General features: G+C 50.4%; 2 protein-coding genes across 4 annotated transcripts in view; both read left to right on the top strand.

The window, feature by feature from the left end:
* Window positions 1–3,459, top strand: part of LOC105416239 (cyclic AMP receptor-like protein A) — a 39,411-nt gene extending 35,952 nt beyond the window's left edge. The window contains exon 13 of the mRNA XM_011606628.2: window positions 1,760–3,459. Coding sequence (XP_011604930.1) covers window positions 1,760–1,927 — 168 coding nt within the window. The 3' untranslated portion in view covers window positions 1,928–3,459. The remainder of the gene's footprint in view (window positions 1–1,759) is intronic.
* A 9,407-nt stretch (window positions 3,460–12,866) lies between these two features.
* Window positions 12,867–16,494, top strand: part of bcor (BCL6 corepressor) — a 30,927-nt gene continuing 27,299 nt past the window's right edge. Inside the window, exon 1 of one of the 3 annotated variants that reach the window (XM_029833534.1) lies at window positions 12,867–13,781. The gene's annotated coding sequence lies outside the window, so the exon portion shown is untranslated. The remainder of the gene's footprint in view (window positions 13,782–16,494) is intronic. The other 2 variants (XM_029833529.1, XM_029833525.1) reach the window with 2 other exon arrangements.

A 16,494-nucleotide genomic window follows, 5' to 3' on the forward strand; every position in this document is an offset into this window, starting at 1 on the left:
CGCTGAGTAATGACCTTTGTTCGGAGTGGAGGACGTGGGGTGCAGACAGACGTATATGCGGTTTCATGTTCCATTGCAGACCTTCAGAAGCCAGGATCAACATCTGTCCAGACTCAAACCCATACCCTGTTGTTGTTGTGCTTGGAGAGTTCACTCCACGTTCCAGCTCGGAGACATAATCAGCACTGGGTTTGTTTGGTGGGAACGCTGGGATCAACATTCACACAGAATAGTCAAGGGCGGCCCGGAAGGACCGGGTCCGAATTCAAAGGACAGTGAGCCTTTTTATTAAGATTTCTCTTAATAGTTGTTTGTTAAGAACTTAATGTACTCTGTGTATCTCGACTGCACCTTAATGATCTTTTTGAAATGACGTACTTTAATGTTGTTCATTATTTAAAAAAAGAACAGGAAATAAATGATGTGGTTTAAATATGAGGACACGCCTTCTCAGCGTCTGAGTCCTAAACGCCGGTTGTACTGAGGAGGTCTGGGCAGTCTGATTGTTGGCATGAAACAATGTCTTAAAATATTATAGGCTACTGAAATGGAAATCCCCCGGTATTCCCAGCTCGCCCAAACGGGACAGAACCAGAAGCAGTGACTGTTTTTCGTGGCTTCTGTGTGTCTCTGGGTTTGTTTTTCATCGACTGCAATTCTCTAACAGTCTCTTTATCCTAGTTACTGGTCACATGACGATGTGACCCGAAGGGGCCCCGCCCCCACGTTGTATCCTAAACGTCCTTGGCAAAATCTAAATGATATTATTCACTGTGGACGGTTTGCAGCATTATAGGCTCCGCCCATTGTGTACTGCACCACGCCGTTCCGCTGGTCCGGCACCTCGGACCACGCCAGCATCCCTCATGGGAACATGGGAACATGGGAACGTACAAGAACCACAGCACGACCTCGTGAACAGATGAAAGCCTGCAGCGTTGCTCCCCCACCACCCGTGAAAATCAGCAGCAGCTTGGACATTCTGCACCTACGCGGGGAGCAGCAACTTCCCCCGGTCAAAGGAAGCGGATGATGATGGCAGCATTCCTCCGTCCTGTCACACGGACCCAGTCTTCCTCGGGGATCGGCCCATCTCTCAGATCTTTGCTGCAGACAGCCGTGCTGTTGCGCCAGTTGATGGGGATAAAATGTGACTGGCATTCTTTTGAACCGGTCCGGCACGTGCCCTCTCGATTCCCCCGTTTACCCCCGTGCTTGCTTTTGCCCCTCCCCTCTCTCGGTGCGAGCCGCTGCTGCTAATCAGCCGATCGCAGCGATCTTTCTGCCGTCTGATTCCAGTTCAGCAGAGCATTTTATTAACAGCCACCAGATTCCAACAGCGCGCGGCACAGCGTCTCCGCACATCAGTCTCCTTCATACAGGCTCGTGCTGCGCGCTAGCTCGTTATTTAGGGAAAGGCAGGCGTGCCGGTGCGTGGGGGATGGCGTTACCGGGGCAGTCTTGGCAGTGGTCACCAAACAGGACCGCTACACACCAGAGAACTTTTTTAGGTTTCGTGTTCGGTGCCTTAAATGGTGATTAGCGAGGCCGACATGCTGCTGCTAAGTTCATGGTCAATGGCGCCGCGTGTTGCCATCAGCTGGTGAGTCTGAAAAAAGGGGATTTAAAAGGCCATTTTAACATTTATTGATTCGGAAATCAATCGCAGACTATTATTTGCATTTATGAAAAAAAAACGCTCAAAATGACGATTTTAGAATTGATCCCGTTTAATTTCAGACGCTTTGCTTCTTCCTAGCTGGCGCTGCAGTCGCGGCTGTGCGACAGGACCCGGATCGGGGAGTACCGTCCCGAGGAAGTGCGCTACACACAGGCCGGCCTGAGCGACCTCAGCGACGACGACGACGACGACACCAACGTGCTCTTCTATTCTCCCAATATGACCCTGAAGGACCGGGGGCCCTGAGGGAGGGGCAGAGACCGACAGTGTGGGGAGCATAAAGGAGGGTCAGTGCCAGGGAGGATCTCTGCGAATTAGGGACTGAGAAGGAGGAACAAGAGGTAGGGAGGCAATGAAAGGGAAGATTGGGGGTATAGTCAGGCGGATAGAAGCCGGAGATGAGCTGTCAGGTTCCATTATTAATCCTCATCCTTTACTATTTAATATCCTAAAGTCTCTCTCTCACACGCACACACACACACACATGCCCACACACAAAGCAGAGCCGAGCGGGGCCTCGCTGCAGCGCTGCTATCTGAGAGGAGCGCGGAAAAGCGGCTTTAACGATCCTTTTAATGTTAAAGGCATCCGCTGCGTCCCAGAGGTCCTAAAATGATTTTCCTCCCTGTATCCTTGATTCCTTTATTCGGCAGCATTTTTGGCATTCCACAGAAATTAAAAAAAAAAAAAACCCATAAAGAGCTGCTGAAAAGCAATCATAACAAGTTGTTAGGTTTAGGTTTTCGGAGCGCTTGCCTCCTCACAGCAGGGGAGAAGTCTGCATGTGTGCGGAGACTGACCTGAGCAGTAACACAGGGGCAGGACGGCGTGGGGCAGGTGGGGTACAGGAGGGGGTTTAATGGCTAGTTATTGCGTCCCAGAGCGTGCCAGTGTAGGCAGCTTCCCAGACAGCTTTTTCTCTTTTTGTTCACACATGGCTCTGCTTTTCTTGCACCGTTCACAAGTATTTTCTTATTTGGTCTGAAATATGGTCTTTTCTACAGTATTTTTATGAAGAGTTTTACTTGCTGCTTGCGTATGTGTAGCAGATTGTTGTTTTGTATTTATCTACCTATGTACTATATTTTTTTATGTGCCTTGGACTGAACTCAGCCCAGCTTATCGAACAACTAATGACAACATCTCAGGTCAAAGCGGCCCCCGCACCGTGAGGTATTTCCACATGCTTTGCGTTAAAGCCGACGCAGCGTAGCCGCCCGCCTCTGGCGGCTCGCCGGCTCGCAGCCATTGTCTGTGGAGCTGAGGGGATGTCGCTGACACATGATTGGCAGGATAATAGAGTTACTTTATATCAAACCACAGCCCATTTGGGTTTCTCTCCCCCCTCTCTCATATCTGCTGTAGGTGTCTTCCTCGCTGTCAGCTCGCTGCTGCCGGCTGTCAGCTGCCTGACAAGTTCAACTAATGATCTGACACTATGACCCTTTCGCACCCGTGGGATTTTATTTTTTTTAACTTTGTAACCACAGCGCCCAACTTCTGTGCGGCGCATGAACTCTGATCCGTTCTGCCACCGTTGTTTTGACTCCGTTTCCTCTTTTACTTGATTGTACACTTGAATAAATGAATGAGCCGAGACGTTTCATACAGAGTAGAGACTGGGTATGTTTATTTGATTTCCTCCATGATGTAATCCCTCACGGCGCTCCCGTGTGTCTGCGTGCATTTCAAAGCGTCTTTGAGATGCGTTCTGCCTAAACAATGGGTATTCATTATTATTCCAACCCTGCTAGCCTCCGCGAGGCCTCCAAATCTGGTTAAGTAGATTGATTCATGTAATGTGGCTACCAGAAAGCTACGCCATCCTGCAGCCACACGGCTTCCCTGGACACAAGCAGCATTCTAAGCCCTGCACCACGTGCGGAAACAGCCCAGGAACTAAGCGAATCTCCCTGTCACAGACAAAGAATTATTATTCCCCCCCTCCCTCATATTGTCGCATGCGCCGTAATTGGATACAATTTAACACCCGCGGCCCACGGGCATGTCGGCAGGCGCGCTGCCTGCTATTAGCTCAGCTCGCCAGCCTATCATTTGTCAGATCTGTGCTCGCTCCTGCTTAGAGTGTGTGTGTGTGCGCGTGTGTGTGTGTGCCGAGAAACCGGAGCCATTGTTGGAGTTCGGCCATGACCTAGCTGTGACGCACAGAGAGAGAGAGAGAGAGAGAGAGAGAGAGAGAGAGAGAGGACAACAACAGCAGCAGCCCAGACTCTGCAAAACAAGCGGAAGCTTGACATCTCTTTGCCGGAGGTTGGAGGCTGGCCTGCTGGCTGTTTGTCACAGCGTCCGCCGTGGCCGTGTTTACTGTACAGATCAGGCACGGCGCAGTGTCGAACCCTTCGTGGACCCGGCTCTCCTGCAGCTTACAGTAAATACAAGAATGAAGGTCAAGACGGAGATGACGGCGAGGGTTGTCCCGATGGTTCCCGTGGCCCCTTTTTTGTTGACGTTAGCTTGTTATCTGAGGAGAACGCCAAAAAGTTTTTCCTCACAGAACATCTCACTGGAGCCAAATACGTTCTGGACTTTCAGGTTGAACTAATTAGCCGCTAAAGGATTATTATACAAATTTTATCAAAGCAATTTTTGAAGAAAAATAAAGAAATAATCCTGGTATTCATGTGGTTCTGTGTTGACTGCTCAATTCTTTTGTCAGGAACCAACCTGAGCTATAAACCTGCCTCTAAAGCTTCACGAGCAAAACTCCTGACTTACGCAAGCGTAAGTTAGCTTGCAGAACTAATAGAATGTAAAAGGCCCACAGAAAATGTGCTGACTAATTTGTGTCTGAAGGCTCCTCACAGACAAATGGAAGTTAACGTTGCAGGTAATACTGTGAGAGGGAACCACAGCGCCCCCACCTGTGAGGAAGAGAATGATGATTACCATTGCCAAGACGTGCTGAACCTTTTCAGAGTCCGCTTCTATTCAGTCAAGGGCTCGCTGCTCGCTGGAGCTACGATATTTTTTGCCTCATTTTAAGGTCAGCGATTAATGCCGCTTTGTGTTTCGCGGGTCAAGGCTGCTGCCAGCCCAAAGCATGACTAATTACTTGAGAAGGAGACACAATAATCAGCTTTATCTGCACTAGTCAAGGATACGTCTCTGATTCTGTCTTTTTTTACACAAGCCGTGTAATTACACAAATTTTGAATGGCCTCCCATTTCTGTTCCTTTCATGAACTCACCGCTACAAGCCCTTCAAAGGTGGTCTTAACAGACCGGCCATGGAATTCTATTGGTAATTGATCAGCGGCGGCACAAGGAAACAAGCGGCGGCTTGTTTTTGGAAAGATTGCTGTCCCTGCTCCATTGATTTTTGCATCAGCCAGTCGTTGGTAATTGTTTATGAGCCTCAGGTCAAACTGAAGTTTTCCGTCAGAGGCTCATTAGCGGTTTTCTTTTACCCAGTGGATCCTCTCTTCATCTAATCCTGCTGCAAAATGTGTAAATACAAACACTATTGCAAGCAAGGGCCGAATGGAACCGGCTTCAGATTCTGTTATGCGAGCACGTGCGGGTTAGCAAAAAAAAAAAAAAGAATTAGCATGTATACAACATCCATTAATTGACCAGTCAGGCAATCGAGACACCTTTTTATGATATTGACATAATTAAAACAAAACTAAATACAACTAATAGAAAAACCTATGAAGCCTACATAGAATAAATACACATTTCTCCAGTTCAAACACTGGGATTTAAACCTCATTCTAATGTTAAACGCCGGTCGCAGGGATGAGACGGTCCAAACTGAGCAGGAACACACCAAGAGTCCGGATATCTCACGCACCGTTGCTGTCACATGAATGTAATAAAAGGACAGAAGCCCAGACACGCACATAAAGTGTGCTGATTACGCAAAACTGTAAAAACAGGGTCCAGTCAGGACTCACGAAGGTGCTGATCAGAGAAATTCTTAACTATAAAACTGTGGCTTACAGAATGACTCACGCCCGGCGAAGTGTGTTTGGAATTTGTCTTTTATCACAACCGTCTTGGTTTTCATCCTGTTTTCCCAAAATTCTTCTGTCAGCCCTCAAAATGTTTTCACGTCTTGCACAAGAGACTAAAAACACGACAGGAAAAAAGAAATCCAAACTCTGAAATATTTATCCCACATGTCCCAAATTTGAATTTATTATGCCTTTACGTGTTTATTGGCTAATTCCGATCGGGGCACGTGGTCGACCTCTCACAGCCTTTTCAATAAGAACCATTCTGGGATCAGTGTGTGGAGCTGGTGTTGGAGGTGCCGCTTTCTCACCAGGCTTCATCATTTCACACGCTGGAGTCAATATAGGCTCCATATTGTTGTGTTGCCTGTATCCATGACCTTGAACAGGTAGCATAGCCCTGCTGTTAGATTCTGTGACGGCAGTTTTAAATATGCAAATTGGAGCATTTCGCATTTGTCCAACTGGCAAACCCTGCCAGTGCTCACGCTGACTTCCGTTCTTCAATCAGTCAACAGTCGATGGTTAATCATTAGAAACGGTTGGTTGTGGCAGTCGTGGTCACCCTGGCAACACGAAGCTGCTGTGGTATTGGCCAAACACAAAACGAAAGCGAAAGCTCGGAACCATGTCAGCTTACAAAGATTATATTCAGGGATACAAAAGAAAATTCCTGCAACTTACTGATAGCATCAACCCATCACGGTTGCCAACTCTTCCATCTCCATTCTGCTCTCCTGAAAGGCCTTGAGAGGAGAAAACTGAATCTCACGCAACAAAGAGGGCATCTTCTTTCTAAAACCACCACAGGCTTAGAGACGCTGCCCTTCTCTTAACTGGAAACACTCTTCATCAGCTGGGACATCAGACACTCGGAGGTTCCGGACGGAACGACCTCCGGTTCCTCTCCCACCTCCTCCCAGCCCTCCGTCTCCTCAGATCACCCTTTGTACCCGTCTCTACCCAGCCCGAACAGGACTCCAGGGATCTCCGCGTGTGACGCCTTCACAGACATTTGGGTTCTAAATAAAAGGGGCTCTGCTTTTTGTAGTGAGAACAGCTGGGAACGTCGGCTGTTCACGGTGTTCCTGGAGGAGCAGAGGCAGCTCATGACAGCACAAGGGGGAGCTTAAACCTCAACACGTACGTATCAGTATTACAAAATCAGACCAAGGGCCCGTTTGGAGCGGCATTTTTCCCGGGAACGACTGAATCCTCAAACCTTTGCAACCGGGCTTGAGAATGTTGTTATTTTCATCTACGCGTCAACAACAATAACGACGCCAGCTCTGGCTAACTGTGCCGGATTTGGTATCGCTCCTCCGACAAAACGTGGATTTGCTGCGTCGATATTCTGACCAGCAGTGACGCATTTGTTCCGTCCGCCAAAGCCCGAGACGGTGGCTGGCGTTCTGACGAGCATCGCCACCTACTGGCCCGGCATGCTCGCTGCAGTGTTTTCGGTGCGCATCGATCTCAGTGTTCCGTGTGAACACAAAGCGCTTTTGAAAATGCAAAGGAACAACGTTTTCATGGAAACGTGGCTTAAATTAGAGCTTCGCATTCCTGCTTTATTGTCGTCACGTTTGGTGTGTGTGCGCCACAGATGTACATCCATGTTACTGTAGCCTGTAGTGTGGGTTTGTGCCGGGTTCTGTCCCCAGCACCGGTCAGGATTAAAAGAGAAGTGGAAGAAATGTTTCACAAGAACCCCCCCCCCACACACACACACACACACACTGGAGTGGAGCAGCCATGTGAGGATACAGTGACACAACCCCAAATGTCTGGTTGCAGAGCGGAGGCAGCGCAGCGGCATTTCAGGCTCCTTTTTATTTCCGAGGGTGACGCAACAATGTCAGCCTCCAACATCAAACACGCAGTCATCACCCTCAATCAACGTCTGGCTTCAGATGGTGCAGCCAGCGAGCGCTTGGACTCTTCGCACATCACAGACGAGCGCACATCCCCAATCCCAGCACCCGGAACACAGAGATCCCAAATGACACCAGGCATTCAGCGAAAGCCCGCTGGATGTGCAGCATCCGGAATAAGACCTCGCTCCCGTAGGATCATAGGGCCCGAGTCAAAGCATCCGATAGAAATGGATCAAGACCGTTTGATTGGGTGTTGGCTCGGCTCTGATCGGAGAATCCCAGGTGCCCCCACTAATTTCCACCGTGACGGGAGGGCCATTGTCAGTGAACCGGCCTGGAAGTTGAGGAGCAAACCCGCCCACCGATTCTTCATTGATATTGCAATTTTCCACCTTTTTGAGATGAAATATTGGCAGGCTTTGGTGGTGGGAGCTTCCTGTAATTAACGATTTTGCTTGCTTTTGTTGTTTTGTTTCACCATTTCCATCACGCTGCTTTGGTGATCAGATACACCATGACATCAAACATGACGCATCCCATGGTCTGTTATACAGGAGCCCCGGCTCCGCTCGCGGTGGGAATGTCGCCAAATGCAGATTTTAAACGTTGCATACCCTCTATAAAGGCTTCCACTTGCTAAATTTGATATGAAAGGGGCTTTTGATTGTATTAAATGGAGCCGGCAGATGTTTAAAAAATGTTGGTGCAGCAGTAGTCAAGGTCGGTCCAAACACTGAGCTCTGTGGCACACCTTCAAGAGAGCAGAGCTAGACAGACAGACAGACAGACAGACAGACAGGCAGGCAGACAGACAGACAGACAGACAGGGAGACAGACAGGCAGGGAGACAGACAGACAGACAGACAGACAGACAGACAGACAGACAGACAGACAGATAGATAGATAGATAGATAGATAGATAGATAGATAGATAGATAGATAGATAGATAGATTATAAGCTTCCCATTCGGAAAAACAGTCACGAACAGACAGATAGAAATGAGAAGCAAAAGGGGGGAAAAATCATTTTCAAAACCATTAAAACTAGTAATTAATATTTTTAATGAATAGCCATAATTGTGTACATCTTATAAACAGTGTATTTATAACAGCCGCGTCTGTAATTGTGGCCCATCTTAAGCCTTTAAACATCGCTGGGAGGACATGACCTCGGTGGTGTGACCCTGCTTACACATGGATTTCCTGCGAATGAATCGCGTTTCATGTCTTCCTCCCTTCATCCGGTTTAATCGCAGCTCAGCTCGGCTCCGCCGCCGCTGCTGTCGAAGCGCTGAGCAGCAGCAGCAGCAGCAGCAGCGGAGCGGAGCGGAGCGGAGCTGCGAGCGCTGCTGCTCCAAAGGGTTAAATTAATCTCTCCCTCTCCCTTCTCTCCCTCGCTCTTTTCTCTCTCAACACACACAGGCTGCCACCGCCCCAGATAACAGAGGGGCGCCTCTCCCCAGCCAGCCAGCCTCCGCTAATCGCAGTGGCAGGAGGGGGGAGGGGGCGGGCGGGAGGGCGGGGGGGGAGAGTGCCGGCGGCCTCTCACAGCGCTGGGCTTTTTATTGACGCTGCCTGCCTGTGTGTCATCGGTGTGTGTGTGTGCGCGCGTGTGTGTGCGCACCCACGCGCGCCCATTCGAGTCTGTGTGCGCTCGTCTGTTTGTGTGTGCGGGCCTGGGTGCGCGTGTGTGTCCGTGTGTGTGCGCTCGCGTATGTGCGCCGCTCAGTGTGTGGTGTGTCTATGTGCGAGCGTGCGCCCGCGTGTGCGCCTCCGCGTGTGTGCGTCTGTCTACGTGAGCCTGTGTGTGCGTTTGCGTTTTTGTGTGTGTGTGCAGGCGCTCGTGAGGCGGTGTGTGCGTCAGAGCTGGAGGGAGAGCCATAAAGAGGCGCGTGTGTGTCTCCCTCTTCCTGTGTGTGTGTGTGTGTGTGTGTGTGTGTATGTGTGTGTATGTGAGAGAGAGAGACAGAGCGAGGGAGAGAGAGTGTTCGCGCGTCTGGGTGTGTGCGTCTCAGCGAGTTCGTGTGTGCGCTCCCCGCCAGCAGCGGAAAGCAGGGAGAGGCGGGGAACTGGGAGGGTGGGTGGCGAGGTTATGAGCGGAACTCGACAGAGGCCGACAGACGAGAGAGCGGGAGGGGGAGGGAGAGCGCGGAGCTTTCTTGTGCTGCGCAGAGAGCAGCCGCCGCTTCTCCTTTCTCTCAGATAAGGTTCGTTTGAAGGTTTTCGTCTTTATTCGCTAAAAAAAACGACACGACAGCTCAACCTTTTTCTCCCAGCGTTGTATAAAAAGTGTGTGCGTCGTGGGGGGGGTCTATATTTTTTTTGTAATCCCCCAAAGTCAGGCTGAGACAAATGTGATTGATCGCACTTTTTATTCTGTGGAGCGGGCCCTCTAATTGATTCCATCGATGGATTTCACCGCTTATTGATTAGGGTTTAATCTATGGGTCCTTAAAGCCCCCGCCAGCCCCCCCTCCCTCCCTCCTCCTCCCCCTCTCTCGGCGGCAGCAGCAGCAGCGTGTTTGGTTCGGAGCCACGTTCGCCCTGCCGCGCCAGGCTGTAATTATCCCCGGTGAGGCTGCGCTAACGCAGCGTGGCGCGCCTGTGGGGAACCGGTTAGCCCTACAAAACGCGTGCGCGGCCATGTGCGCGCGTCCACGTACGGGCCTAGTTGTGTGGAACGGAGAGGGAGACTCGTGCCGTAGCGATGCTTCATAGCGCGCTTGAACTTTAGGGTTTCAGGATCGATTTTAGAAGAAGCAATTTGTTTGCCTGAACGTGCGAACATGCCCGAGCCGGTGCGTGTTACAGCGAGGTTTCAGGCACGTTTCCGTCCTTTAAGTGTGTGTGTGCGTGTGTGTGTGTGTGAGAGAGAGAGAGAGGGGGAGGGAGGGAGTTGCAGTAAGCGATCCATAACGATCTGCAGGTGGATTGTGCTGATTAGTACCGGCTGCAGCGGACTGAGCTGCGTGCAAAGGGCTTCCTGGAATCTGAGCCCGTCGACCTAGCGCACGCACGCGCCTGTGCGCGTGCCCTTTCTGCGTGTCAGCGTTGCGCATGTGGGTCTACTTTGAAGACCGAGTCTGCATGTTTGGATAAACGGTGCGTTTACTCGTGCGCACTTTTGAACTCGCCGTCGCTCCAGCGTGCGTCTGCCGATGATTGAATCACCGTGACCTCCCAGAGTGCACGGCTCTCCCCGCGCAGAGCTGCACGTGTGCTTGCTAATGCGGGATCATACGTTTCAGCAGGCTCGCGTTGTTCCGGCTGCGGATTTTTAGACCCGAAAGTTCACGCACGGTCGTAAAAGCGCGGTCATAAAACGGCCTCTGCGCGCTGCGTTTTCTCTGCCCTTCCGAGCTCTCGGGGAAGGTGATTTTTCTGCGACCATGTGTTGAAGGTCTGACTTTTTATTTTGAGGAAATTCACCGTCCGGCTCCACCAACCAATATTTGTAGTAAAACGCTTCTCCCGTGAGAGACGAGTGAGAGTTGCTCTGGATTCATCCACATTTGTGTTCGACTGTAACCAAACGGCAACTGGCTAATCACGAATGTCAGGCCGCAAATGCTGCCGTTGTCATCAGCACATTATTTCTTATTTTGAGCTCGTTCCTTTGTGTAGAAACAAAACACTGGTTGTAATCGGTGAACGCTGCAGGAGCTCTAACCAGAGTCTTTATGGCTGCTGTGGTTGTGACACGGCGGGATAAGGTAATTGGCTAGGGTGCACGTTTTTATCGGCCCTAGTTCACCCCAGTTACAACTGACTGGGAGCCAAAACACACTGGTGGCTAATCACCTGACTCGCAATTAATGTTGCATTTCTGCTTCATCGCTGTGGACCAAAAATGAAACCAAAATATCCAATCAGTCGGTACATTCAATGGTCTCCATTGACGACGAGGCACAGCTGTCAATCATGACATTTCACCCTGTTTATAAGAGTCCACCAAAGGCCGGCACCTCCGCAAAATGACAAGTCCTGCTTTTGAGTCTTTGTCCAGATCTAATGGGCTCTTTCTCCAATGGAAAACTGTCCGTTGCTTTTGTCCAATCCTGCTGCCATCTGAAAATATAACCTTGGTCCAGGTTCGAAAGACCAGATTGCATTAAACTGACACGTGAACGTTTTACTGGTGGGGTTTAGCAACAAAACAAAAAAATACCCAAACCTTGACAGATTGGACGTTGCTATATGGCAATTAATCCTATCGTAACTGCCTCTTTGATCGCACATTTCATGTGCGTTGATTTGAATTAATTGCGCGCTCAGACCGACTCGTGGTCGGTTGCCAGTACGCTTGGTTGCCCGGGACATCCTGTGCAATAATTGCCTGGTCTGGAACCATGAAGACGGCGCAAACGTGCCTGGAAATTTCTCCATGACTTCAGTTTGAAGTAAGGCCCTTCAGATGGCTGGCTGCAGGAGTTACTGCCTGGCTTTGTGCGCCATGTGTGAATACACCCATCGCTCTTTCCTTTGTTTTCAACACGAACGCGGCGTGCTCTTCCTCTGCTTTCTGATCGCTTCCCTTTTGCATCTGTTTCCAAACCTTTGGAAGATTTGCCCTCAAACATGAGCTTTTTAATGCATCCATATGTGAGAGCGGTGCTGTTGTGTATGTCTGGTTAAACTCCAACTCTCAACAGCTGTGGCGAATCCAGCCAGACCTTCCATTTCCAAGTCGCTCGGCCTTTTCCTACTCCTACCCTGCTCCGCTCTTTCTGTCTCGACGCTTTCTTTTTTTTCTCTCCTGCACACACGGCACATGATGTACACACACCTCAGGCTTTATATTCATAGCCTTCTCCTCCTTCACTTTAGATGGGAGCCTTAACAGATGTGCCCCAGCCTTGAGCTGCCTCTCCGACTCCCCCCCCCCCCTGCCTCGCCCCTCTCTCTCTCTTTCTCTACGTTGGTTTGGGGGGCATTTATTTGATAAATTTGTGGTTTAGCAGCTCAGCCAGGTAGTCATGCCTTGCTCTGTCCCACTGAGGTTCTTGTTCCTTTTGGGGTTCTTGTCTAGACCATCTTATAGGATTTTGTTCCAGACCTGCTCCTGATTAGTGTGAAGTGACGCCACATATTTGCTTGATTTGACATATTTAACCATAAACGTTTGGCTGTCTGGTCTCTGGAGTCGCAGTTTTATTCATATATACTTAATTACTAATGTCTGTTTTTGGCCAAATTTATAAACTATCTGCTTGATTATCAGTCATATCGGTGTTGGGTTATGGTCTCTACCTTATTTTGCCTCTATTTTTGCGACTGAAACCTCGCCTATTCCTGTTTTGGAGTTTCAGCGGAGCCTCTGCCTGTGTGTGTGTGCGCCTGTGTGTGTGTGAGCGCGCGCGTCTCTTTGTGTGTGTGTGTCTAGTGTGTGTGTGTGTGCGTGCGTGCGCAGTCATAGCCGTGCGCTGGAGGCTTATGGTAATTGCGGTCTCCCGACTGGCCTTCTGGGTAGAGTCTGCGCGAGTGGGAGTGGAGCGAGTCGCTCGGTCTCGGCAGCGTTCATCCATTCCGCGCAGCACTCCCCGCACGGCTCCGTGCGTCCTCGATGCTGACCGGGGCGATCTCTGTCTACGCAACTCGAAGGAGACACAGGGCTGAACGCTGAACGGAATAACCCGAAGTAAACCTCACGACAGCTGGATTCCGCTATCGGAAAGGATATGGAGTGACGGAGAGCCTGCGAAAGGGGCTTTTTTCTGAGCGCGGCGTGCTCCGCTGAAAGCCAACATGGCGCTGCTGCGAGGTACGGTCGAGCTGAATTAATTTCTCCGAGAGTCCGTCGACCTCGCCACCTGTATCCTCGGAGCGTTGACTAGTGGACTCGAATGACTCTTTTCTTTCGTGGATTCCTTCGTGTCCTTCTCCCCCGCGCAGGATCTTTTTGTTTTATAGCTCCTCAAGTGACATTTGCAGCCGCAAAAAAGTCCGCTTGAAATATCTGATAATGGATGAGAGTTGTCCGGGGACAATAGAATAAGGATCTAGAGCTTTTAAAGTAACACTTATTTTGTTTTGAGACACGTGGATAACCTGTTAGCCACTTTTAGTTTTTTTTCTCCCCCCCTTCTGGCCGGGATTGTCTGTCTGTCTCCAGCAGACTGGACCGTGACCGGGCTGGCTTACGTCCGCACGGATCGTTGTCCTTCTCTTTAACTTGGGGAAAGGACCAGAATAAAGGCTCGAGTCGGACCACACAGACGACGTCTGGAAATAGCACCAATTAACCAGGTGAGGCAATCATTGACGAATTGGCCCAGAATGTGTTTTTGTTCCGCGCGTGTCTTTTGATGTGAAGTCCCTTGCGTGAGAACTGAACTGGCAGTTTTTTTTTTTCCTTTTAAACGGGGCGAAACCCGACAGCTGAGGTGTTTTTCAAAGATTCTGGGGTGTTATTTTTTACATGTATTCTTTCTGTTCTCTTTCTGGCGTGAATGCGATCTTCTCTTGGCGTAAATCTTGACGCGCCAGCCCGGTGCTGTGCGCAGAGACTGGGAAAGGATCGGCCACTTCTAAGAATAGCGCATAGGGTGGTCTTTGTGCGTTTCGGCGGGGCAGTGGCATGTGGTTGATAAATAACACACGCGCACACACACGTAATGATCCGACCGTGAGCTTGGCCTTTTTACAAGGTGAAAAGGACGTCCCATAGATTAGCGGGCTTGAAAGTGGCGCCGTCCTCGATGCTGAATATTCACGCTTTTCTCACTCCCGAGTGACGAAGTGTGAGCGCCTGCGAGGCGCTGGAGTGGGAGTGTGTGTGCGCGCGTGCTCGTGCGCGCACACGGATCTCCTGCGCTAAACAAGGTTACGGAATTCAGCCTCGCCCTGCCTACGTACACGGTTCAGTTCAGTTGGAGGGCATCCCCGCCGCCTCGGTGTTGGTGTGACAGCTGTGTGTGCGTGTTTGTGTGGGTTTGCGGGGGAGTTTTGGGGGGGTAGTTTTGTTTGGACAGAGTGGACGTTGACCAGTGCCTCATCGGTCCCAAAGGTATGGGGACGGGGTGGAGAGGGGGGCGGCACGCTCACCTCCGCGTCTGGCTGAGGGTAACGGCGCTGGCTCCGCGCCACCACCCGCCCAGAGATATCTGGTTTTCCGGTGTGACTTTGTTCCCCCGCCAGTGTGTTGTCTTCCGATCACGCACGCCCGCTGAGGGACGACGGGCTTTGCGCAGAAATATTCTGTCGCGCACAGGAGGATCGAAGCGGATGGGATCTCCCCCCCCTCCCCCCCCCCTCCCCCACACAGCTCCGCTCCGCGCAGCGCTGTGTGGAGGATCTGCCCCCCCGGACTTTTACAAATGATGGAAACACTTGTGCAACCTATTATTATAATGACTTCATCGCCCAACTTGCTTGATGACCTTTTAATGAAATTAGCCACTTTGTCGGTTGCCTGTCAGCCAAGCCACTAATTTCTCTCGAACTGTTATCAAGTTTAGGCCGTTTTTAAAAAAACATCTTCTCAGTCTGCGGGCGGCAACGATTGGCACGAAACTCTGAAGTTGTTGTTTAATTAAATACCCAAGTGCCGCAGGGCGTGTTGGTCGCATTCCAGCTTAAACGCCTTGTTTTGTGATTCCTGTAATGCAGTGTCCTTCATCCTTCCTCCATTCCACGACCGCATTGAGCCAATTTGAATACAACCGGTCCCTCGGAACCGCGGCGTCGGCTGCTCGCACGAGGGGAGATTTCCTCTCCGCGCAGCCAGGACCCGCTGCGCGCCCTGGAGCCACGCGGCCACTAATTAGGAGACGCTCTCTTAGGACGATCGATGTGCCTCATATTGGCTGGCTCCAGCTCATTGACGAGCTTAGTGAGGGAAGCAGCCACTAAAAGATCGCTTCGGCCCCGTCAGCCAATTCGCGCAGGGGAGAAAATCGCTCACGGCGAACACGAGCCGCCGCGTTCGCGCGTCTCCTGCGCAGATTGAAGGAGCAGAAGCCTCGTGTCGGAACCTTTTTTCAAGGGAACAAAGTACAGGGGATTAACTGATGGGGGTGTGGAAGCTACATCGGGGAGGATTTGAAGCGGAATTAAAGTTTAATTGTCTTTAAATTAACCCCGGTATCTAAAGAGAGAGAAATTGTTTAAATGCGATCCCGAATTGGGGGGAAAAAAATGTGCCCAGCCCAAACGCAGCCGTACTTTCCAGCAAAGCACATTTGCGGATTACGTGCACTGATCCATAAAATCGCGCGGCTAATTATTGACCAATTTATCGTGGCAGCGGAGCTCGTTAGGATGTGAAGAAACATGTTTCCACGTTGATTCTAGTTTGGTCACAGCTACGCGGTGCTCTGATTTGCATTATTTTGGTTTCCAGAATTCACAACACAAATGATGAGATTTTGATTATTTCCCAGCCGCTTTATTAGTGCAAAACGCGGAGGTGCTGCCGCGTAACACCTCCTCATCCGACTTGAGACTCCTCGATATTCCAGGAAGTGTTTAAACGGGCACGTCTGATCTTTTGGCAACGAGTCTACGTGTCAAGTGGTGCGTGTGGAGGCGTAAAACAAATACTTAACATTTTGTGTGGGTTGAATTTATTTATAGTATATCCCCTCGGACTGTTTTGCGCATCGTTTTTCCACTGCGCGCCGTGATGTCAGTGTGGGGCTGAGCTGTTTTCCAGGTGTTGCAGCTCAGAGGAGGGCTGCTTACCATATTGACAGGCTGAATCACCACCCTCACCCCCCCCCCCCCCACCCCCCCCGGCTCCGCTAGCGAGAGGACGCCGCGCTTCTTCCAGAAAACGGCTTTCATGCAGGCTTACTCATAGGCGATTTGATTTAGCGCTCGCTTCAATGAATTGACCTCTAATTAGCAGAGATGAATCAAAGGTTTATCTTTCACCTCTGCCCCAACTCATCTTCCACCCCACAGCCCAGAAACAACCCAAGAATCCCAGATGTGCGTTATTGCATTAGTGTTGGTTGAG

The sequence above is a fragment of the Takifugu rubripes genome, chromosome 1 (genome assembly GCF_901000725.2).
Source record: "Takifugu rubripes chromosome 1, fTakRub1.2, whole genome shotgun sequence".
In the NCBI taxonomy this organism is placed as follows: Eukaryota; Metazoa; Chordata; class Actinopteri; order Tetraodontiformes; family Tetraodontidae; genus Takifugu; species Takifugu rubripes.